Here is a 26,949-nt window from a genome sequence, read left to right as displayed (position 1 = left end):
CAAACAAAGATCACAGCACTGTTTTGCGTCTCTGAGCAATGGACGGTGTACTTATTGAATGAATCCGCTTTTTGAACGAATCAGTTGAATAAATGATTCAGTGATTCACTCATTAACACAGTCAAAAATGCTCAGTTCCTGAATGAATCAGCCGTTTGAATGAATCGGTTAAATCTCAATGACTCACTCATTAATGGTCACTTTCTGTCACCAAAGTCTTTGCTGTCAGCTACTAGCGGTTTTAATTTCACATTTTTTTTCATGTTTTAAATAATTTCAAATACCAGTATTCAACTTTTTATGTTAAAAATACAACGTTAGGCCTATTTATGCATCTGTAACTGCAGTTTAAATGCATCCATGTCCCCTCTGAGATACATTAAACTGTGTAAATACATCTAAATGCTATTTTAGATGCAGATTCCAGAAATGTTTTCTTATGTTGGAATGAAAGACACCAAGTACTGGATGAAGTGCTTCCTATTCTTACCCAAAAATACAAAATGGAAGAAAGAGTTAAACTGAACACATCTTGCTACTAAAGCTGGATGAATATTTTTTTATATATATATTTATTTGCTTCTTTTCCATTTTGCATTTACTTGTACTTTTACTTTCAATACTTAAGTACATTTAGATATCAATAAATATCATATACTTTAGGACTTTTACTCAAGTAATATTCTAAACGAAGACTTCAACTTCTACCAAAGTAATTTTTTGGTAAGATACCTGTACTTTTACTTGTGTATGGCTTTCGGGTACTTTATACACCACTGCACACACAAACACACAGGATGCCTTCTTATGCTTTTAAAGGTTCATCCAAGGAGTTTACAAATTTGACTAAGTTTACAGTTTATTTAATGCTATACTATGGGAAACAGTAATCATCTGATCAACTATTTATCATGTCTCTTCCCTTTCTCCCTCAAACACACAGGCACACACAAGATGGAAGTCATAACTTAATAGGCCTATAGTTTTAGGATTCATCAGTGTGGATTATAGTTTTATTATATTAATAAATTACACTTTTTAGAAGTTTTTAATGTGTCAACTCTCACTGTTTCCTACTTATTATTATATGGCTTTAGTGCTTTTATGGAATAGGAGCTGGTATACATATTCAAGGGCATGCAAAGATGTGTAGTATTTTGATCGTATGTAGTGGGCCGGTCTGGGCCAAAATGCCAGGGCCGATTTTTTTGTCCCAGTCCAGCCCTGATTATAGTTATGTGTTCCACGTTTATTGTTGAGTGTTCATGAGATGGATTGCCTGAGGGAAGAAACTGTTTCTGTGTCTGGTCTTTCTGGTGCTCAGAGCTCTGTAGCGTCGACCAGATGGTAACAGTTCAAAGAGGGATTGTGCTGGATGTGAGGGGTCCAGAGTGATTTTTCCAGACCTTTTGCTCATTCTGGATGAGTACAGTTCTTGGAGAGTGGGGCAGGTTGTACCAATGATTCGCTCAGCAGTCCGGACTACCCTCTGTAGTCTTCTGAGGTCAGATTTGGTAGCTGAGCTGAACCAGACAGTTATTGAAGTGCAGAGGATGGGTTCAATGATGGCGGAGTAGAACTGTTTCAGCAGCTCCTGTGGCAGATTGAACTTCCTCAGCTGGCGAAGAAAGTACAACCTCTGCTGGGCCTTTCTGACAATGGAGTTTATGTGAATATTCCACTTTAGGTCCTGGGAGATGGTGATGCCCAGGAATCTGAATGACTCCACTGCAGTCACAGTGCTGTTCATGATGGTGAGTGGGGGTAGAGCAGGGGGGGGGTTTCTCTGGAAGTCCACGATCATCTCCACAGTTTTGAGCGTATTAAACTCCAGGTTGTTAAGACTGCACCAGACAGCCAGCTCCTTAACCTCCTGTCTGTAAGCAGACTTGTCACCATCCTGGATGAGGCCGATCAGTGTGGTGTCGTCTGCAAACTTCAGGAGCTTGACAGAGGGGTCTTTAAAGGTGCAGTCATTGCTGTAGAGGGAGAAGAGCAGTGGGGAGAGTACGCAGCCCTGAGGAGCTCCAGTGCTGATGGTACGAGTGCCAGATGTGAATTTACTAAGCTTTACTAACTGCTGTCTGCCTGTCAGGAAGCTGTTGATCCACTGACAGACAGAGGTGGGGACGGAGAGCTGGGTTAGTTTATTTTGAAGGGTTTCTGTGATGATGGTGTTAAAAGCAGAGCTGAAGTCCACAAACAGGATCCTCACATAAGTCCCTGGTCTGTCCAGATGCTGCAGGATGAAGTGCAGACCCATGTTGACTGCATCATCCACAGACCTGTTTGCTCTGTAGGCAAACTGCAGGGGGTCCAGTAAGGGACCAGTGATGTCCTTCAGATAAGCCAAAACCAGTCTTTCAAATGATTTCATGGCTACAGACGTTAGAGCCACAGGTCTGTAGTCATTAAGACCAGTAATTTTGGGTTTCTTTGGGACGGGGATGATGGTGGAGCGTTTGAAGCATGAGGGGACTTCACACAGCTCCAGTGATCTGTTGAAGATCTGTGTGAAGATGGGGGCCAGCTGGTCAGCACATGTTTTTAGGCAGGCTGGTGACACACCGTCTGGGCCTGGTGCTTTCCTTCTTTTGTTCTTCCTGAAGACCTGGCATACATCATCTTCGCTGATTTGAATTGTAGGTGAGGGGGAGAGGAGGGTTGCTGGAGGTGTTAATGGTTGTGTGGAGAGGTGTTCAGGGCGGGTGTGGGGTGATTTCTCAAAACGACAATAAACTCGTTCAAGTCGTCTGCCAGGTGTTGATTCTCCACAGTGCTGGGGGAATGGTGACTTGTAACTGATATCCTTTATGCCTTTCCACACAGAATCAGGATCACTGGAAGATTTTTTCCTTAGCTTGTCAGAATAATTCCCCTTTGCCACTCTGATCTCCTTTTCCAGTGTGTATTTGGCCTGTTTGTACAAGACTTTATCCCCCTTTCTGTAAACATCTTCTTTAGCCTGACGGAGCTGTCTGAGTTTTGCAGTGAACCATGGTTTGTCGTTGTTGTAGATTAGATGAGACCTGTTAGGAATACACATATCCTCACAGAAACTGATATAAGATATTACAGTCTCTGTGAGCTCGTCCAGATCGATGGCAGCGGCTTCAAAAACAGTCCAATCAGTGAGAGAGAAACAGGCTTGTAGATCCCGCTCTGTTTCGTTAGTCCATCTTTTAACAGATCTTAACACAGGCTTTGCAGATTTACGTTTCTGCCTGTAGGATGGAATAAGCTGAACCAAACAGTGATCAGAGAGTCCTAAAGCTACTCGTGGAACCGAGTGATATGCGTCCTTTATTGTTGTGTAACCGTGATCCAATATATTACTGTCTCTGGTGGGACGTGTGATGTGCTGTCTGTATTTTGGCAGTTTTCGGGAGAGATTTGCATTATTAAAGTCCCCGAGAATGATTAAAACAGAGTCCGGGTGTTGTTGGAATGTAGACACTCACGAGAATGAACGAGCAGAACTCCTGCAGCGAATAGAACAGCTTGCAGTTAATGAAGAGCGTTTCTAGATCTGAACAGCACATCTTCTTTAACACAGTTACATCTGTACACCACCTCTCACTGATGTAAAAGCACGTCCCGCTACCGCGCGATTTCCCCGCCGATTCTGCGTCGCGATCTGCTCTGATCAGCGTGAAATTAGGCAGATGAATCGCGTTGTCCGGTATGTCACCATTCAGCCAGGTTTCCATGAAACACAGGGCAGCAGAGGTAGAGAAATCCTTGTTTGTCCGGGAGAGCAGAAGGAGTTCATCTGTTTTTTTGGGTAGAGAGCGGAGATTCGCCAGATAGATGCTAGGCAACGCCGTTCGAAATCCGCACTGACAAAGCTTCACGAGCGCTCCGGCTCTCTTCCCCTGCCGCCTGCGCCTCCTGTAGCGTTTGACCAGAGCTATGGCTCCGCCAACTACAATGTCCAGCAAAATGCCCGAAAAATCCAAATCCGGTAAAAGATTTTGTGGTGTGTTCTGCCGAATGTTCAGCAGGTCATCCCTAGTAAAACTGATCTTATTTGAAAAACAAAAAACAGGACAAACAAACAAAAACAGTACAAACACTGGAGAGCAACGCACAATAGCTGCATCAGCGGCGCCATCTTGTTACGAATTAATAATAATTAATAATAAAAATAAATAATAAACTTGAGACTCAGCCAGTTAGTTGACCCTGATTTAAACCCATAATGCACCCATTATTTTTTTTCTTGTTTTATCATTTTTAATCCAGTATTCTTCATGTACTATAACAAGTTCAAGGTAAAGAAAACACATGAAAAAGCATACATTATCAGTTGGTCAGTACCTCCCTTAAGCTTTCCAAGGTAGCTGGTTGTGTCTGTGAAAAATATCACAGTAGCTGAATTCCAGCAGAACAAGCGGAAGTAAACCGTTCCCTGTTAGTAATGGGGAGTGTGAGTGACGTAGGCATTCCTTAAAGAGAATAACATTGCTGGTTGTAATCACATTGGCCACCCCACCCAGACTCCATCTTGAATCTAATGGGGATTAACTGTCACATTCTCAAAAATTATGTTTAATTCTGTTTTTTTATTTTTTATTATTACTGCACCAATGTTAGTGTCACGGTGCACACACGAGGGAGGACACAGGAACACGCAGACGAGGATGTAAACTCAAATATGTCTTTACTTAAAACATCAAGGCAGGGCAAGACAAGGCAGAGCAAGACACAGACAGGAACACCGGGGAGTAACGAGTAGACCAGACGAAAATCAACTGAACAGACAGGACTAATATACTCAGGTAAATCATAGATAATGAGACGAACATGGCTGGACAAGAATTAAACTAATGATTACATTTAACAAGGACAGGAAACAAACCAAATATGGGCACAAGAGGCAGGAACACATGACAGACACACAACAGTTCCCTTACATTACTCCCCCCTCCCGAAAGGCTCGTCCCGAGCCTTAACAGTTCCATCAGGGAGGGGGGGGTGGGCGCTCTGGAGGCCCCTCAGGACAGACATCCACAGAAACACAGGACGGGGACCTCCAGAGCAGAACAGACGGAGGCCCCGGCGGAGCTGGGAGCTCAGGAAGCCATGGCGGGTGCACCGGGGAGCCGCGGACGGCGACGTGAACAGGGGAGCCGCCGACGGTGGGTGGGCTTTCCCCACGGACGGCGACGTGATCTCCCGCAAACGGCGGGGTCGGTGAGCCGCGGGTAGCGGCGTGAATAGGGGGAGCCGCCGACGGCGGGTTGGCTTTCCCCGCGAACGGCGGCGTGAACTCCCGCGAACGGCGGGCTCAGTGTGCCGCGGACGGCGGCGTGATCTCCCGCGAACGGCGGGGTCGGTGAGCCGCAGAAAGCGGCGTGATTCTCCCGCGAACGGCGGGCTCGGTGTGCCGCGGACGGCGGCGTGAACTCCCGCGAACGGCGGGCTCGGTGTGAGCGGCGAGGTTGGAAGCCGCGGGCGGCGGCGAACTTCTCCCGCGATCGGCAGACTTGAGGGCTCGCGGCCAGCGGACTCGCAGCACTCGCGGCAATCCTGCCGAACTCCCACGCCCACTTGACGCGGGCTAGGGCAGAAGGACGAGTGGCGACTTCCATGCCGCGAGGGACAGACAGAACAGGAACAAACAAAAAACTTTTCAAAAACGGAAAACAAAACAAGGTGAAGGGGCGCCGCTTACTGTTTTGGTCTGGTCTTCTGTCACGGTGCACACACGAGGGAGGACACAGGAACACGCAGACGAGGATGTAAACTCAAATATGTCTTTACTTAAAACATCAAGGCAGGGCAAGACAAGGCAGAGCAAGACACAGACAGGAACACCGGGGAGTAACGAGTAGACCAGACGAAAACCAACTGAACAGACAGGACTAATATACTCAGGTAAATCATAGATAATGAGACGAACATGGCTGGACAAGAATTAAACTAATGATTACATTTAACAAGGACAGGAAACAAACCAAATATGGGCACAAGAGGCAGGAACACATGACAGACACACAACAGTTCCCTTACAGTTAGTGTATATTATTATAGTAACTAGTGAAGATGGTTTATGTTTAGCTCTTATTAATTTCCAAATACAGTTTGGAATATGTTCCATTATTTGTGAGATTTTCATAAAAATATGAATAAAGGAATTTTTTCTTAGTCAAGTCACCTTTATTTATATAGCGCTTTTAACAATACAGATTGTGTCAAAGCAGCTTTACAGAATCAAATAGGAAAATAGTGTGTTGGTATTGCAAAAGGACAATAGTCTCAATCTTGCAGAGGTACGTGTGCTAGCTGGGTGGCTTTATATCAGCTTTACAGTATTTAGACGGGGAAATAGTTTGTCGAAATAGTGTCATTCTCCTCTGGCCAGACAAAATCAGCAGTTTAAATCTAGGCTAAAGCAGAGTCAGATTGTGCAAAGGACTCATCTGGTTCCTGTGGTCTTGTCCCGATGGCTGTCTTGGAGACAGGGTCTTCACTGGGGATCAGTCTCTGGGGCTCATCTAGTTGTCATGGTCTCCGCTGACGTTCAGGACTGTAGAGGTCGTCTCTAGGTGCAGATTCACCATCTGATCTGGATACGGACTAGATCCGGGTGGCTGCAGTGACCATCTGATCTGGATATAGTCTGGATCTGGGTGGCTTCGGTGACCTCGGAATAAGAAAGAAGCAGACTAATATTAGCTTAGATCCCATTCTTCTAACGATGTAACAAGTACATCGGGTGTTTTGGGAAGTGTTCCCAGTTCCGGTTGACCTATTTAATGCAGCCTAACAATCCTTTAACGGATTTGAATTATAGAAATGCGATAGTGTATTATGTGTAAGCCAGGTTAAAGAGATGGGTCTTTAATCTAGATGACAGAGAGTGTCTGCTTCCCGAACAGTGTTAGGTAGATTGTTCCAGAGTTTGGGTGCTAAATAGGAAAACGTCGCAACGGACGTGAAGGACTATAATGCGATAAGAGCTCACTCAAATATTGAGGTGCCAAACCATTCAGGGCCTTATAGGTACTTAGCAAGATCTTAAAATGTATACAATGTTTAATTGGGAGCCAGTGCAGTGTTGACAGAACCGGGCTACTGTGGTCATACTTCCTGGTTCGAGTAAGAACTCTAGTAGCTGCATTTTGAACCAGCTGGAGTTTGTTTATTAAACGTGCAGAGCAACCACCCAATAAAGCATTACAATAATCTAGCCTCGAGGTCATGAACGCATGAATTAATGTTTCTGCATTTGACATTGAGAGCATAGGTCGTAATTTAGATATATTTTTAAGATGGAAAAATGCAGTTTTACAAATGCTAGAAACATGTTTTTCAAAGGAAAGATTGCTATCAAAAAGTATGCCTAGGTTCCTAGCTGATGACGAAGAAAATGCAGAACAGTCATCAAGTATTAGACAGTGATCTAGGTTATTACATGCAAAAGTTTTTGGTCCAATAATTAACACCTCTGTTTTTTCAGAATTTAGCTGTAAGAAATTGCTAGTCATCCAGTTTTTTATATCAACTATACATTCCGTTAGTTTTACAAATTGGTAAGGTTCATCAGGTCGCGAAGAAATACAGAGCTGTGTATCATCAGCATAACAGTGAAAGCTAACACCGTGTTTCCTAATGATATCTCCCATGGGTAACATGTAAAGCGTGAAAAGTAAGGGGCCAAGTACTGAGCCTCGAGGTACTCCATACTGTACTTGTGATTGGTATGATAGCTCTTCATTTACTGCCACAAATTGATGGCGGTCAGATAAGTACGATTTGAACCATGCCAGTGCACTTCCTCTAATGCCAACATAATTTTCTAGTCTATTTAAAAGAATGTTGTGGTCGATAGTGTCAAACGCGGCGCTAACATCCAGTAGCACTAATAGAGAGACACAACCACGATCAGATGATAAAAGCAGGTCGTTTGTAACTCTAACGAGAGCAGTCTCAGTATTATGATATGGTCTAAAACCTGACTGGAAATACTCACATATATATTTCTTCTTTAAGACGGAACATAGTTGTGATGATACTACCTTTTCTAATATCTTTGACAGGGAGATTCGAGATCGGTCTGTAATTAATGAATTCTTTGGGGTCAAGTTGTGGTTTTTTAATGAGAGGCTTAATAACAGCCAGTTTGAAAGTTTTTGGGACATATCCTAATGACAATGATGAGTTAATAATATTCAGAAGAGAATCTATTACTTCTGGAAGCACCTCTTTTAGGAGCTTAGATGGAACAGGGTCTAAAATACAGGTTGTTACAAGTTACAAGTTTATACAATTCTTCATTTCAAATAGAAGAGAATGAGTGGAATTGTTTCTCAGGGGCTCTATGGTGCACTATCTGATGCGATACTGTGGCTGACAGCTGCGTGGTTACAATTTTATCTCTAATAATTTCGATCTTGGAAGTAAAGTAGTTCATAAAGTCATTACTACTGTGCTGCTGGGTAATGTCTGCACCTGCTGATCAGGGGCGTCATGCACTCATTATTTTTGGGGGAGCACGAGTGGGGGGGGCATCATGTGACACACAGCAGCCACAATAGCACTTATGTTCTTATGATTTTTTTTCCCTTTTTATTCGAAACATTCCCAAACACATTAACTATATCATGAAATATCTCGATTCTCACCTTTATATGTTAGTTGATCTATAGTGGAGGATGGTTAAGTTAGTCTAATAATGTAATCTATTAACTGTGTATAAAAACCTGTCTGTTAACTTAAGTAACACATACAGTCAGGTCCATAAATATTGGGATATCGATACAATTCTAAATTTTTTGGCTCTATAAACCACCACAATGGATTTCAAATTAAACTAACAAGATGTGCTTTAACTGCAGACTGTCAGCTTTAATTTGAGGGTATTTACATCCAAATCAGGTGAACGGTGTAGGAATTACAACAGTTTGCATATGTGCCTCCCACTTGTTAAGGGACCAAAAGTAATGGGACAATTGGCTTCTCAGCTGTTCCATGGCCAGGTGTGTGTTATTCCCTCATTATCCCAATTACAATGAGCAGATAAAAGGTCCAGAGTTCATTTCAAGTGTGATATTTGCATTTGGAATCTGTTGCTGTCAACTGTCAAGATGAGATCCAAAGAACTGTCACTATCAGTGAAGCAAACCATCATTAGGCTGAAAAAACAAAACAAACCCATCAGAGAGATAGCAAAAACATTAGGCGTGGCCAAAACAACTGTTTGGAACATTCTTAAAAAGAAGGAATGCACCGGTGAGCTCAGCAACACCAAAAGACCCGGAAGACCACGGAAAACAACTGTGGTGGATGACCGAAGAATTCTTTCCCTGGTGAAGAAAACACCCTTCACAACAGTTGGCCAGATCAAGAACACTCTCCAGGAGGTAGGTGTATGTGTGTCAAAGTCAACAATCAAGAGAAGACTTCACCAGAGTGAATACAGAGGGTTCACCACAAGATGTAAACATTGGTGAGCCTCAAAAACAGGAAGGCCAGATTAGAGTTTGCCATACGACATCTAAAAAAAGCCTTCACAGTTCTGGAACAACATCCTATGGACAGATGAGACCAAGATCAACTTGTACCAGAGTGATGGGAAGAGAAGAGTATGGAGAAGGAAAGGAACTGCTCATGATCCTAAGCATACCACCTCATCAGTGAAGCATGGTGGTGGTAGTGTCATGGCGTGGGCATGTATGGCTGCCAGTGGAACTGGTTCTCTTGTATTTATTGATGATGTGACTGCTGACAAAAGCAGCAGTATGAATTCTGAAGTGTTTCGGGCAATATTATCTGCTCATATTCAGCTAAATGCTTCAGAACTCACTGGACGGCTCTTCACAGTGCAGATGGACAATGACCCAAAGCATACTGCAAAAGCAACCAAAGAGTTTTTGAAGGGAAAGAAGTGGACTGTTATGCAATGGCCAAGTCAATCACCTGACCTGAATCCGATTGAGCATGCATTTCACTTGCTGAAGACAAAACTGAAGGGAAAATGCCTCAAGAACAAGCAGGAACTGAAGACGGTTGCAGTAGAGGCCTGGCAGAGCATCACCAGGGATGAAACCCAGCGTCTGGTGATGTCTATGCGTTCCAGACTTCAGGCTGTAATTGACTGCAAAGGATTTGCAACCAAGTATTAAAAAAATGAAAGTTTGATTTATGATTATTATTCTGTCCCATTACTTTTGGTCCCTTAACAAGTGGGAGGCACATACGCAAACTGGTGTAATTCCTACACCGTTCATCTGATTTGGATGTAAATACCCTCAAATTAAAGCTGACAGTCTGCAGTTAAAGCACAACTTGTTCATTTCATTTGAAATCCATTGTGGTGGTGTATAGAGCCAAACATTTTAGAATTGTGTCGATGTCCCAATATTTATGGACCTGACTGTATGGGCGTCATGCCATAACTGACTTTATATTTAATGTGAATTTAACACTGAAAGTTAATATGAATAAAAACATTGTAAGTTAGGCTACTTATCATAACAGTTTCATTGTACAGAAAGAGAGCAAATAACATTTACATTATCAAAGAACATTTTCACTGACAGTCTAGAGTTCAAGCACTCTCAAAAACTCCCATTAAAATAACTGAAGCTGTATACACTATGAAATTAATATCTCACAGATTCGTACACACATCTGCACTTTATTGTTTCTAACGAGAGAATTCGCCCGAAAAAATGTATTCAGTCAGCGAGCGAGTGAAGAAAAGATCGACATTTTAGCGATGACTCATCTGAACACCTCTGATTGGTCATTGCACTCATAAGCTCAACAGCATCGTGTGTGACTGGTTATAATGCGCAGTGCTGTAAAAACGCATCTGTCTCTGGCTCAGCGCCAGCCAGCAAACACAGATTTTAATTTAGCAGCTGATGATTTGACGCGCTGAACGATCTAATCATGCTGGTGTGATTGTATTAAATATAGAAAATATTAATCTGCTATTTTTTTGTCTTTTGGAAGCTGCATTCAAAATCCACTTGGCTCAAAAATCTGAGGGGGCACGTGCTCCCTCACTTTGAATGGACATGACGCCTCTGCTGCTGATGTTATATTTTTTGTTAATTTAGCCACTGTATTAAATAAATACTTGGGGTTGTGTTTGTTTTCTTCTAAAAGAGACGTAAAGTAAGCAGATCTAGCAGTTTTTAATGCTTTTCTGTAGGATAGGGTACTTTCCCACCAAGCAATACAAAATATCTCTAATTTTGTTTTTCTCCAGCTGCGCTCCATTTTCCTGGCTGCTCTCTTTAGGGCCCGAGCAGGGACGGACTGGGAGTAAAAAAACGGCCCTGAATTTTCTCCCAAATAGGCCCACCACAACTACAGTACAAACAGTTGCTATATCTCACAATATTGCAGCAATCCTGTTGCATTTATGGCAAATAACATCACAAAACCCATGGTGACCCTGCTGACAAAAACAATAGAAACCATCACAGAAATTCTAATGATTTCCACTTCAAATACCATTACAAACATTACAAACTATCAACGACCAATTACCAGTAGAGACCAACGGGCACCATTACAGTTTCCATTAACCAATACAATTCTCATTATAAATCAGTAAAACCATTACAAATTATGTGCTGGTTTTTATTTTTTTTATTTTTTCAGCATGGGATTGAAATAAATATATATTATTATATGAACTAAATTACTTGAAAACTACATAAAAAGGGCAGAACGCAAAATGTATAATATGACAATGATAAGCATAAACCTAGAATCTAGAAACCTGAAACAACAGAATTCTTCAATTTGAGTATGTCTCTTTGTGTGTCATGTTAATCAGACTAATCACCTTATAGGTGACTTCATTTCCTGTATTTTCTAACTCAATATCTCTCAAATGTAACCCGTTGTAGAATCACTTAAGGCAGCAGATATTTGTACTAAGTGAAAATAACATTTTCTTTTCGATAGATGCTATTTACACTAAGTGCAAATAGCTATAGATTCTATTTACACTGTTAAAATAGCAGGATTTTATGCTATTTATACTACTTATTGCAAATAGTTGCAATTATCTGCACCTCAGTATTGCAATACATTATAAAACAGTATGCAATGATAACTTATTGAATGAGTGTAAATTTTAATTTTAATTCAAATTATTAAATGGATGCCACCTTATTGAGACAAAAAAGCCCTCCCTACACCTACCCTAACCCTAACGATACTTTATTTTCAACTGTTTGATTATTTCCTTAATTTTTATGAAAGAATAAATGACACACGCTTTACCATCTGCGCCACTGGAGCTGATATTTACCTGCCATCCTTAGTCATATTCACTGGCCCAATCACATGTTGGTGGGCGGAGTTAGTGTAAATAGACAGTCCACGTCACATAATCAGACACTTTTTTTTTTGATGATGAACCAGCCAGGCCCAATCACACGTTGTTCTGGACTTCTCCAGAATGTCCAGATGGCCAGTCCGCCACTGGGCCCGAGTGTGCTCATTATACCACGGTGTTGGACGCTTTTCCTTAATCTTCCTTAAGCGTAAATGAGCAACCCTATCTAAAGTGCTAGAAAAGTGAGAGTCAATAGTTTCTATTACATCATCAAGTTGTTCTGAGCTATTGGATATGCTGAGGAATTGAGATAAGTCAGGAAGATCATTTATAAAGTAGTCTTTTGTGGTAGAAGTGATGGTTCTACCATATTTGTAACAAGGAGTTGGCTTTACAGCTCTAGCTATATGGAATATACATGAAACCAGATAATGATCTGAGATATCATTGCTCTGCTGCAATATTTCAAGGCCACTGACATCAATTCCATATGACAGTATTAAATCTAGAGTATAATTTCGACAATGAGTAGGTCCTGAAATGTGTTGTTTAACTCCAATGGAGTTTAGAATGTCTATAAATGCTGATCCCAACTAATCTCTTTCATTATCAACATGGATATTAAAATCACCAGCAATTAGGACTTTATGTGCAGCCAGCACTACCTCAGATAGATGTGTCAGATTTTCCTTACAAGAAACCATAGTTTTTAAAATAAGATGGAAAAAACGCAACCCGCGATCTGGGATTTTTTCACGCAACTTTACAAAAAAAAAGTAACCCAAAGTCACGTATTGCCCTCTGGTTTCATCCACATCTATTTTAGGGCCATGAGGTTTAGTCTTGAATGACTAGAAATAGATGTAATGAAATCTGCTTTGTTTACTGCAGACTGACAATTCCAGAGACTAATAGAAAAAGAAAGTAGTGTACTAGCAGACATAGGCAAAATGCGCAGGTTGTTAGGATTGCGCTGCCTATAGTGTGTGATGTGTGGTTTGTGAGTGGTAGTAATAGTAGGGATATGGAAACACAGTAAGAGTTGGTTATAAAAACTGAAACAGAAGTGAAGCAAGGTGTAGAAAAGATGATGAATCAAAAGCGATACTTACGTCCCTTGCTGGTGTCCCTGCAAGTTGGAGTCGCACGGTAGAGTCGATGGTCTTTACACTCTTCGCTCTTCACACGAGAAGGGCTTCACGCAATAGCTGCTTTGACCACTGCCGCGGTATACTAACCTTTTTATACCATTTGAAAAAATGGAAATTGAATTCAACTGGACACACTTTACTGTTTATCACAACAAAGGGCCAAGCAAGCACACGACACTGACAAGGTATGCGATACAGTACAAGACCAAACGTGACTTCAGCACGTCTCAAAACAGTAACCAAACAAGCATTTCCTAGCTACGACAACTGCGATAAACACTAATGAAGCAAGAAATAAATACACTTACAAGCTGCTTTTAACTTCCGCAAATTGACTGCTTCTTTCAAAGACAATTTCTTTACACTATTTTGCTAGCGCTTGAACACACTTTACTGTTTATAACAACAAAGGGCCAAGCAAGCACACGATAGGTGATTTGAGCTCTTTTAATAAAATACCACAAAGTTAAATATTTAATTAAGACATTTCCGTTTACTTATATACATATTTATAATAGATACATTAATCATTTAAAAGATTTTGAAAAAGCATTGTTAATCTATTTTGCTAACATAAACCACACGGTTTTAATGTTTTTATGGAATATTTAACCAAATTTTATTGTGGATTTTGCACTTTTGAGACACTCCCTAACTTGATGTGCTTAAGTGGGGATCATTGTGAGAACCTTTTCACTTCAGATGCTTAAAACAATTACATCATTGAATAATATTATTATTAAGTAGGGCCCAAGCCACTAAGGCGTGGCACAGGCAACTTTTGAGGGGCTCTGTAGCGCACACCGTTTGACCTACAGTTACCAAAATTCATGCACATATAGACCTCATCAGGCTGAACAACTTACGTGCTAATAGTTTGTGTTCAGCCCGAAAAGTAGTAAGAAGAAAAGGAAACAGTAATTTTCTTATCTTTATCTTTAAGTTCATTATCCAAACTCTTCAAATTTTTTAATATATGAAGGACACATCATTCTGAGGAAACATGCTTAGTTTCATTAATTTATAATGTTCTAAAGGCTAACAGAAACTTAAAAACTATCAGACTTTTAGCTGACATTTCAGGCTGTAATACTAAGGTTGTCCACTAGATAAGATCTTTTTTTAAATGATAAATTAGTACATAGAATAAATTAATATGTACTGTGCTGGTAACATAGTTTTATACAACTATTTCACAAATGGTTATAGATCATTAAGATCATTTAAAAAATGTATAGATCATTAAAGGTTTTGGTAACACTTTACAATAAGGTCTCATTTTTTAACATCAGTTAATTAATTAACTAACATGAACTAACAATTAACCATATATATATATATATATATATAAATATATATATATTTATTTATTTTTTTTTTTTTACAGTATTTTTTTTTATATTTGTTAATGTTAGTTAATAAAAATGTTCATCTTAGTTCATGGTACATTAAATAATGTTAACAGACACAACATAACATTTTGTATTAGCAAATTATTAAATTATTAGTGTTAGTTAATAAAAATGTTCATTGTACATTAACTAATGTACATTAACTAAACATTTTAATTAATACTGTAGTAGTACATTTTGAACATAACATTAACTAAGATTCATAAATGCTATATAAACATTGTTCATGTTAGCTAACATAGTTATTTCATATTTACAACTAAACTAAACTGTTAGTAAAACTGGCAATTGATTGTTTAAAAGTCTCTTCATTTATATCTGTGATTTTGTTTCTGCAATATTAAGCTGAAATGGAGGCAAAATTATTTCACAAATGCTTATAGATCATTAAAATCAGTTTAAAAAATGCTTATAGATAATTAAAGGTTTTAGTAACACCTTACAATAAGGTCTCATTTGTTAACCCTGGTAAATACATTAACTAACATGAACTAAAAAAGAACAATATATTTTTACAGTATTTTTTATATATTTAATAGTGTTAATAAAATGAAATGAAAAATAAATAAATAAATAAATTAGCCCATGTTTTACTCACCCTCAAGGCATCCTAGACAGGGGCGCCGCTATGGTAGAAAACCCGTCGGTAGAAAACCCGTTTCATAGGTGAGGGAGTGGGGGTCCCCCTCGGTAAAAATCGTGTTCCGTGTTTGACGCCCCCTCTAACGCTGGGCCTTTAGAATCCTCCTAACCCCATCCCCCCGCCCCTTACGGCACCCCTGATCCTAGGTGTATATGACTTTCTTCTTTCAGAAGAATCCAGTCGGTGTTATATTAAAAATTGTCCTGGCTCTTCCAAGCTTTATAATGACATGGGCGGTTGTTTTTGTTCAACAGTCCAAAAGTAGTCAAATAAAGCGCACATCCATATTGAAATGTGCATCACATGGCTTCGGGGGGTTAATAAAGGCCTCCTGTAGTGAATCGATGCATTTTGGTAAGACAAATATCCATATTTAAAATGGTATAAACACCTTTTTCTCTCTTCTGCTAACTGTCATAGGCGGATAACATAGGCACACACGCTGGTGACTAGTGACGAACGCGGAAGCGCGACAGAGAGAGAACAAAACAAAACGCAGGTCATGAATTAGAAGCACAAAATTAGGATTTATAAAGAAAAATGTAGGAGGATTTCGACATAAGCCAAGAGGAGACTGGTTTTCCTTTGGTAAAGTAAGGCTGCTTTCACACCTGTAGATCAATTGCTTTGTTCCGAAACAGGGATTAAAATAATTACAATGTTGCTTTTTATTCTTGGTTCGGTTAGCTTTCACATGGCAAAGTTTCTAAATGGACCAAAATTGTTAATACAAGTCACGTGCGAGTAAACTGTCCTCTCATTGGTCAAAGTTCCACAGTTTATTTTCAGGAATTCCGCTCATAGCTGTCATCCGTCAGGATGGAACTACTACAGCTTCGAGGGCTTATTGTTGGGTTTTTTGTAGCTGTCGTTGTATCAATTTATTAAATTATAATTTTGAGCAGGAGTCCAGGATTCATCAGGAAAACATTGTTAAAATGCACCTACTACAAAGGGCAATAAGACGGCATTATAAAATTAAAAGGCACGCTTTGATTTTGAATGGCGAAGACGTGCTCACACACAGACATCATCTACTGCTTTTCACGGAACTTATGTAATTACCTATTATGCACTGTGATATAGCCTGGTTCATTGGTCCGTTGGATCGGATTGCTTTCTCACTACAACTGAACCGCTCCAGAGTTTGTTTTCAATCGACCCGAGACCACCTCGTTCAGGCAATCTCGGACTGATTGCTTTGGTGCGGATCTGTGCGCAATTGCTGCATTCATATATGCCCAAACGAACTGAGCTAAGGGGGGAAACGTGCCAGGTTCTGAAACAATGGGCCAGGTGTGAAAGCACCCTAAGGAAACTTTGCTTCCTTTGCTCCTGTAAACAAATATTGGTTTTCGCGAGACTCACACGCATGAGTGCTGCGCCTACTGTACGCCTTACGTCATCTGCCGGAAAAACAGTCTCTCGTGAATGAGCATACCACAGTTAGCGGAAGTTACACAAAACTGTTTATATAATTTTAAATATGGATGTATGTGCTTTTATTTGACTACTTTTGGACTATTGAACAAAAACACACACCCATGCCATTATAAAGCTTGAAAGAGCCAGGACAATTTTTTATATAACTCTGATTGGATTCGTCTGAAAGAATAAAGTCATATACTTTAGTCATACTTTTTAGTCATATACTATATACTCTAGAATGCCTTGAAGGTGAGTAAAACATGGACTAATTTTCATTTTTGGGTGAACTAACCCTCTTGCCTGAATGACTATCGCCCAGTTGCCCTCACATCAATCGTCATGAAGGTTTTTGAGAGACTTGTAAAGAGTCACATTTGCTCCTCCATACCGGTTACTTTGGACCCTCTTCAGTTTGCCTATCGCCCAAATACTGACGATGCCCTTTCTCACGTGCTCCACTCTTCCCTCACACACATAGACAGCAACAATGGGAATTATGTAAGGCTGCTATTCATTGACTATAGCTCAGCTTTCAATATTATAGTCTACTATAGTGAATGTGAGAAATACCAAAGAGCTGATCATGGACTTTAGGAAGTGACAGCAGCGGCCCTACACTCCTCTTATGATCAGTGGGACCCCTGTGGAGAGGGTGAGTAGCTTCAAGTACCTCAGTGAAAACACTTCCGAGAACCTGACATGGACTACACACATCCAAACACAGGTTAAGAAAGCCAGGCAAAGACTGTACCATCTGCGACAGCTGAGGAAATTCAGGGTCATTCCAGCAATCCTGAAAACTTTCTATTCAGGGATCATAGAAAGTGTATTGACTCATGTCAGTGGTGTGGTATGGAAACAGCTCCAATCAGGACTGCAAAGCACTACAGAGAGTTGTGCGCTTAGCTGAGCGCATCTCAGGGTATGCTCTCCCCTCTACGCAGGACATCTACTTCAAACGCTGCAAGAGTAGAGCTGTCAAAATCATCAAGAACTCAAATCACCCTGGTAACCATCTATTCACTTTGCTACCATCTGGTAAGCGCTTCCGTAGCAACATACTGACCTGCACATTTATATTTATATTTTTATCTTTTCTTTTCTTTTCTTTTATACTTTTTATTTTTTTCTACTTTTCTTTTTCTTAATATTTATGTACATTCGGTGTTTTGCATTCTATATAATTGTACTGTCCTTGGAGCGGACCTGACTTACATTTCACTGCTGGTTATACTCTGTATAATTGTGTATGTGACAAATAAAAATCTTGAATCTTGAATCTTTAACAGATACAACTTTACATTTTAATTAATAATGTAATAGTAAATTTTGAACTTAATATTAACTCATAAATGCTATTTAATTGATTCATAAATGCTATTTAAATATTGTTCATGTTAATTAATGTTAGTTAATTAATGTTAACAAATTAAACCGTATTAAGGTTAACAAAGTTTTATATATTGTTCTGTATGTGTGTGCGTGTGTGTGTGTGTGTGTGTGTGTGTTTCACACTCTTCATGTTAAAGTGTAACCCATTCATAACTGTAACCCTTAAAAACAGATTGCCAGAGATTTACTGTAAATGCATGTGCCCGCTGTGCACCGTTTTCCTGATGCTGGGGTGGCATTTGTACTGATGGCTTGGGCCCATCATCACTGCTTGCGGGTATATTTTTGATATTATATATTAAATGTGATCTGAACGAGATACAGCTGTCACAGAATGGTCAGGCTCCACCGCCACTCAAGCACAACGATCACTATCACCTGAGTTTTGATCACATGCACCTGTCACGCACCCAATCATCTCATCATCAGCCAGTACAAAGGCACACACCTCAGTCAGCACATTCGTCCGGTCTCGTACTCACGAAGTGGACTCTCTGTCTTAGTACAGCTCTATTATACTTACCAGTGTGACTTACCTCTTGTGTTCTTCCATAGTTCTCCTAGTCTCCCAGTTCTCCTTGACTCCAGTGTGCTGAGGGGTGTGCTCCTTCGACTCGTCTCTGGTTCTCCTGGATCCCTGTAAGACAAGACACTCAGTTACTTCTCTGCTCCGATTCTCAAGAAAGATCTCCTAGGACTATAACTCACCCGTTGATCTTCCTGCCTGTTTCTCCATTGACTCTTCTGTGCAATAAAGACATTTTAATTATACTTACCATCTGTGTCCAGCCACTTCTGTTACAGAAGACCGGACCTATACCGTATGCACAGAATGAGCACCCACGATCCATTTCAAGAGCTGGTGGATTCTCTCCGTCACCACCAGTGCCGCCAGTGCCGCCATCACCTGTCACTTCCGCTAACACCGCCAGCACTTCTTCACCTACTGTCAACTGCACTACAATGGGCCGAAACAATCTGGGCTCAGGCTAGTCCAGCAAAGCAAAGCCTCCAGAGTTTCATTAATCATTTCCGGGAGGTGTTCGGAAGGACTGTTGGTGATTCTTCGATAAGTGAGCAACTTTATCGCCTACAACAAGGCACTATGACTATTAATGAATACTCTAAGTTTAGAACCCTTTCAGCCGCTAGCGGATGGAATGATAAATCCCTGCTAACCACCTCCTGACAGGGTCTGGAAACAAAGCTCCGACTGCAGCTTGCTGCTTATGATGATGCGATTTATTCAACTGTCCATTCGTTGTGCGAATCGCATGCAGTCCTGTTTAGCAGAATTAACTCCTACCGTTTCAACAGCACTCCTCCGCCGACCCGATCCCGGGTCGGCGGAGGAGCGGCAGAGAAGGCTGACCCGGGGTCTGTGCTTATATTGTGGCGCTAGTGGGCATATGATCCTGGCATGCCCCCTTCGTCCTCCACCACCAGTGGTGAGTTTTATTCAACCAACAGTGGAAAAGATGGAACCACTTGTGGAATACTTACTGCCTCTAATATCTCTGTTTCAGTATCAATCCTCCTCAACTCCGGATCTCCTGGGAACTTTATCTCCGAAAGTCTCCGCCGCCAGCTCAAATTACAAACCACTGCAATCTAAAAGATTTACCAAGCACAGTCAGTAACAGGGAAACCATTATGCAGAAGGAACGTGCGCTATAGAATGTGCGGAGAGAATCTAAACATCACCTTGCGCATAGGACAACTTCATTCGGAAAACATCCATCTGCTAGTCCTGGAGGGGTCCGCTGCTGAGGTCATCTTGGGGCGCCCATGGTTGGAAAGACACAAACTCTCTCTCGTGGAAGAGGGGAGAGGTCCTGAAGTGGGGTAAGGACTGCTTCCCCAGATGATTTCCCATAGCTCCATCACCTGCAAGACCTCCTGCGGAAGTGTTACCTGTGAATACTACCTCCATAGAAAGTCCAGTTGAGAAGCAGTCTGTCGAGATTCCATCCTGCTATGCCCCCTTCAGAGACCTATTCTGCCCCAAGAAAGCCTCACTATTACCACCACACCGGCATGGGACTGCGCCATCGATCTCATTCCAGGAGAGCCAGTGCTCCGTGGAAAAGTATACCCACTCTCACTTCCAGAACAGAAGGCCATGGAAGAATACATCGACGAGGCACTGGAGCAAGGTTACATTCGACCATCTACTTCCCCTGCTGCTTCCAGCTTCTTCTTCGTGGCCAAAAAGGATGGAGGCTTGAGGCCTATTGATTACTGCTCCTTAAACAAGATCACCGTCAAGTTCTGCTACCCACTTCCTCTCATTCCATCTTCCCTGGAACATCTCCGTGGGGCCTCCATCTTCTTCAAGTTGGACCTCTGCAGTGCATATAATCTCATCAGGATACGTGAGGGAGACGAATGGAAGACCGCCTTTGTGACACCTACTGGCCACTACGAATACCTAGTAATGCCATATAGACTTGTCAACGCCCCCTCCGTCTTCCAAGATTTTATGTACGAAGTGCTCCGGGAGTTTCTCCATCGCTCTGTTATTGTCTACATAGATGACATTTTGATCTACTCCCAGAGCCTGTCCGAACATTGCTACCATGTTGCGGAGGTCCTTCAGAGGCTCAGAGATTACCATTTATACCTCAAGGCCGAGAAATGTTCTTTCTACCAACCATCCGTCCAATTCCTGGGGTACAACATTGACAGCAGCAGAATTCAGATGGACAAGAAGAAGGTAGAAGCTATCACCACCTGGCCAGAACCCTCAACCATAAAGGAGCTCCAACGATTCCTTGGATTTGCCAACTTTTATCGTCGCTTCATCCAGAACTACAGTAGCATCGTCAGTCCATTAACAGACCTTCTATGAGGTAAGCCCAAGTCCCTATCCTGGTCACCTGCAGCCACTGAAGCCTTCTCCACACTGAAGGAAGCTTTCACCAGCGCCCCACTCCTTGTCCACCCAGACCCGATTCTACCCTTCATCGTGGAAGTTGGGGCGGTGTTATCACAGCAGCAGGGGAGTCCAGCTTGCTTACATCCATGCACCTTCTTTTCTCGGAAGCTCAGCCCAGCAGAGGTAAACTATGACATTGGCAACCGGGAGCTGTTAGCCATCAAGCTAGCAATGGAGAAATAGAGGCATTGGCTGGAGGGAGCCAGTGTTAATTTCGCTGACGAAGACGACGACGAAAAATATTCGTCAACGAACCTTTTTTCTGTGACTAAGACGAGACGTTGATGAGCTAAAACTAATATCTGATAAAAACTATGACGAAATTTATGCCATATCTTCGTTAACAAGACGAGACGGGACTAAAATGTTATTTGAGGACTACCGGACATTCAAAATACATCCTATAGGCTAAGTTAACTGTCTTGTCTTTCAAAATGTGCTTCTCTGTCATTGGATAAGGTGCGTTTGCATGGTGGACAGATAGGCTACCAAAACGCGAACTAGCGATCTGAAACAATAGCCTCAGCACCCGAAGGGTTAGGGAGTGGGTGACCAGACATCCCGTTTTTCCCGGGAGTCACAATTCATGACACTGGAGTCAAGGAGAACTGGAAAGAACTATGAGGAGAACTATGGAAGAACACAAGAGGTAAGTCACACTGGTAAGTATAATAGAGCTGTACTAAGACAGAGAGTCCATCGTCTCCGGTTCTCCTGGATCCCTGTAAGACAAGACACTCAGTTACTTCACTGCTCCGATTCTCAAGAAAGATCTCTTAGGACTATTACTCACCCGTTGATCTTCCTACCTGTTTCTCCATTGACTCTTCTGTGCAATAAAGACATTTTAATTACAGGTCCTTTTCAAAAAATTAGCATATTGTGATAAAGTTCATTATTTTCTGTAATGTACTGATAAACATTAGACTTTCATATATTTTAGATTCATTCCAACACAACTGAAGTAGTTCAAGCCTTTTATTGTTTTAATATTGATGATTTTGGCATACAGCTCATGAAAACCCAAAATTCCTATCTCAAAAAATTAGCATATTTCATCCGACCAATAAAAGAAAAGTGTTTTTAATACAAAAAAGGTCAACCTTCAAATAATTATGTTCAGTTATGCACTCAATACTTGGTCGGGAATCCTTTTGCAGAAATGACTGCTTCAATGCAGCGTGGCATGGAGGCAATCAGCCTGTGGCACTGCTGAGGTGTTATGGAGGCCCAGGATGCTTCGATAGCGGCCTTAAGCTCATCCAGAGTGTTGGGTCTTGCGTCTCTCAACTTTCTCTTCACAATATCCCACAGATTCTCTATGGGGTTCAGGTCAGGAGAGTTGGCAGGCCAATTGAGCACAGTAATACCATGGTCAGTAAACCATTTACCAGTGGTTTTGGCACTGTGAGCAGGTGCCAGGTCGTGCTGAAAAATGAAATCTTCATCTCCATAAAGCTTTTCAGCAGATGGAAGCATGAAGTGCTCCAAAATCTCCTGATAGCTAGCTGCATTGACCCTGCCCTTGATAAAACACAGTGGACCAACACCAGCATCACTGACTGTGGGTACTTGACACTGGACTTCAGGCATTTTGGCATTTCCCTCTCCCCAGTCTTCCTCCAGACTCTGGCACCTTGATTTCCGAATGACATGCAAAATTTGCTTTCATCCGAAAAAAGTACTTTGGACCACTGAGCAACAGTCCAGTGCTGCTTCTCTGTAGCCCAGGTCAGGCGCTTCTGCCGCTGTTTCTGGTTCAAAAGTGGCTTGACCTGGGGAATGCGGCACCTGTAGCCCATTTCCTGCACACGCCTGTACACGGTGCCTCTGGATGTTTCTACTCCAGACTCAGTCCACTGCTTCCGCAGGTCCCCCAAGGTCTGGAATCGGTCCTTCTCCACAATCTTCCTCAGGGTCCGGTCACCTCTTCTCGTTGTGCTGCGTTTTCTGCCACACTTTTTCCTTCCCACAGACTTCCCACTGAGGTGCCTTGATACAGCACTCTGGGAACAGCCTATTCGTTCAGAAATGTCTTTCTGTGTCTTACCCTCTTGCTTGAGGGTGTCAATGATGGCCTTCTGGACAGCAGTCAGGTCGGCAGTCTTACCCATGATTGCGGTTTTGAGTAATGAACCAGGCTGGGAGTTTTTAAAAGCCTCAGGAATCTTTTGCAGGTGTTTAGAGTTAATTAGTTGATTCAGATGATTAGGTTAATAGCTCGTTTAGAGAACCTTTTCATGATATGCTAATTTTTTGAGATAGGAATTTGGGGTTTTCATGAGCTGTATGCCAAAATCATCAATATTAAAACAATAAAAGGCTTGAACTACTTCAGTTGTGTTGTAATGAATCTAAAATATATGAAAGTCTAATGTTTATCAGTACATTACAGAAAATAATGAACTTTATCACAATATGCTAATTTTTTGAAAAGGACCTGTATACTTACCATCTGTGTCCAGCCACTTCTGTTACAACAGCATGATCCATGAATATTGTGCGATTACATATAAACTAATGCTGAAGTAAAGATCGAATGTCCAACATAAAACCGACTTTACCGCACCCTGGTTTTTGGTTTCCCATTCTTACTTGGAATAGTTGATCCCCTCTTTTATTTGTGTGGCCTCCACGGCATACTACATGGAGTGTTACATTTGTATGAAATTAACAAAAACTTGCAATCTGTTTAGGACAATTACAAAGTATTCAGATCACTGTGTTAACTGTTTTGAGAACAGTGACCTTAGTTTGGAGAAATGTGTCAGATAGATTGATAAACTGTTATAGGTCAAATTTTGTTTAGTCATTTATAGATCTGACTCATTTTTTACTTAAACGTGAGTGGCTGGTTTCTGTTGGTCATGTGTGAATAGCATTTGTCTGAGTGAGTAATCCTTAAATGGACATCTCCAATTCTTGTTATAAAACTCTCACTTCCTAGGTTTCATATACCAGACTACATGGGTGTTCAGCTTGAAATAATTTTATATATTTGTTTTCTTCAGATATTACAATATTTTCACAGAGGGTACATTCATACGATTTTATGTTCTCAAACTTAGATGTAGGAGTATAAGGGAAAAAAAAGATTTTTGAATAAAGATTTGTTTTCTTAAAAACTAAAGATGCTCTAACTGTTTATTGTATGCTGTTCATGCTCATACTTTCAATTTTGCATTAGACATTTCATTTGTCAGTATAGACCAGTAGTTATGTTTCACTGAATAGATCCTGAGTCATGTTCTAAAATACTAACATTCATTAATTCCACTACAGTATACAATATATATACACACCCTTTCAATTTAATCTAAAAACAAAGTAGCACAAAATAGACCTTGAACAATCTAATATAAGAGGTCAGGATTATTTCTACAGTATGTTATTTATTCAGACGAATACCATGAATATGCCTGATTTGCATAGACGTATACCTAGACTTTGCTATTCAAAGTATTGTGTATTCTAAAATGACACATTGCAATTGTGTATTGATAGTGTATGGATATGTCCTGCAGGCACACCAGAGAGGAACACTGTGTGTGAGAAGTGTTCCCCGGGTTATTTCTCCAGCACATCTTCATCCACTGAGCCATGCATACCCCACAGCAACTGCACTCAACTAGGCCTGAAGACTGTAAGACCAGGTACAGCCACCCAGGATACTCTGTGTGACACAGAGAGTGAAGAGTTCAACTTTGACTGCTCCGATCAGCACACAGAGTGTCACACCGGTAAGCAATATTCCAGCCTTTGTTTTATTCACTGAAAATGTAGTTTGCTTAGAAGATAATTGCTTAGAATAGATAAATAATGGACTTAATTTGTCACAGGAATAGCTGTGATAGATTTAGGTACACTGCTAGGAATTGGCCTTGTTGGGCCCTGTGACTGTGTATTGCTCTGGGCCCCTTGCACCTCTTACGGTTCTCCATTACACCAGACAGAGGGTCATCCAATCTCTGTCAAACCAAGGGGTTGGGCTCACTGAAATGTTCCTCAACACCCTGCACAGTACATTATAATTACATGTTTGAAAGACGATAATCAAATATAATGAATTATTATGCCAGTTAAGTTTACCACAGTTGCTTACCATATACATACATGGCCAAAAGTATGTGGACACTCAAACTTTTGCCTCAAACATATTGACATCACACTACAGTAGTAATTAAATTTAGAATTAAGACAGAAACTAAAAGCACACAAATGCAATATTTCATTCATACCACATGAATTATAATTTTAACAGTGATATGTGATAAATGCAGAGGTGTCAAGTAACGAAGTACAAATACTTTGTTACCTTACTTAAGTAGAAATTTTGGGTATCTATACTTTACTGGAGTATTTATTTTTCAGCCGACTTTTTACTTCCACTCCTTACATTTTCACGCAATTATCTGTACTTTCTACTCCTTACATTTTAAAAATAGCCTCGTTACTCCTATTTCATTTCGGCTCGTTTTCATTCCGGCTTGTCATCGTCATGGGCGTTACTAGGCCATTTTTAGGGGGGCTTTAGCACCCCTAAATTTCCCCCTAAAAATCTTGCGATTCATCCCCTTTAAATTTGAAACGGCAGCAGACTTCGGCTCCTCCCCATCTTTCTGCGCGTTCTTCAATCCACAGACTGCGGTGGCGCAGAGGAGAGGACAAGGTGTGTGTTTATCTATAGATTGTTATAATATCTACATCTGTGCAGTTCTTTGTCTTAAATACAGTTTACAAAAAGTCATGGGAGAGCAATCGGTTTCCAATCTTCTGTAAAGTTTTCGCTGCATTCACCACTCATCACACCACAGCTATCCTTCAGCGAAAGCCCTTAACACATTATACGCATACTTTATAAAACGATCACTTTATGGCTATTTTCATTTGAAAATTTAGCTTTCAATATAGAACTTACTATTACAGTGCATGTGGCATTAACTACATACAGTTATGCATAGAAGTGATTAAAGACAGTGATAGACAGCTCTCAGTCAGTGCACTCATTTTAATTGCATATCAGAGTGATTGACAGAGATTGAAACATTGTGTGTCCTTCTCACAGACTGCTTCAGTTTTGCTGGGTTTTTTTTTTTTTTTTTTTTACTTTTAAAAGTTAATCTCAGCACCTACATAGTTTAATCCATTGTCCAGCCTTATAGCTGTGTTATTTATATTGCTAATATGGATAGTCAGTGTAAGTTTAAAGTGATATGATGTTTTATGTTTACAATTTTCTGTTTGTACTTGAGCATAGAAAAAGATTACTACTACTTAAAGATGTACTAGTAATGCAAACAGTAACATTTTTGGTTCGTACAGTAAACAGGTGTGTGTGTGTGTGTGTGTGTGTGTGTGTGTGTGTGAGATCAGGTAGACTTGTATTTGGCTTGTACTCGGATGTTATACCCATCTATGCAATACAGTGGAATACTGCAATAAGTTTAGTATACCATCCTACCCTATTAATAATTTTTTTTGTAAATATTTATTTATTTTTTATTATTATACCATCATTGGGGGCTGAGCCCCCCTAAAATGAAAATCCTAGCATCGCCCTTGCTCATCGCTCAAAAAAATAAAAATAAAAAATAAAAACCTATCCAGATAAATCGCGCCATCCAGATAGAGTGAATTGTGGTTGGATAAGAATATAAACCTATACCATTCCGACACCC

General features: G+C 40.8%; 1 protein-coding gene across 2 annotated transcripts in view; it reads left to right on the top strand.

Annotated features, from left to right (window-relative positions):
* LOC306878411 (tumor necrosis factor receptor superfamily member 11B-like) overlaps positions 1-26,949 on the top strand; it is a 59,435-nt gene that overhangs the window by 8,550 nt on the left and 23,936 nt on the right. For both annotated transcript variants that reach the window (XM_079430760.1, XM_079430759.1), the window contains exon 3: positions 24,796-25,011. In XM_079430760.1, coding sequence (XP_079286886.1) covers positions 24,796-25,011 — 216 coding nt within the window. The remainder of the gene's footprint in view (positions 1-24,795; positions 25,012-26,949) is intronic.

Source organism: Barbus barbus (genome assembly GCF_936440315.1).
Source record: "Barbus barbus genome assembly, chromosome: 12".
NCBI classification, from domain to species: Eukaryota; Metazoa; Chordata; class Actinopteri; order Cypriniformes; family Cyprinidae; genus Barbus; species Barbus barbus.
Note: the sequence above shows the minus strand (reverse complement) of the source record. Positions and strands in the feature narration are given on the sequence as shown.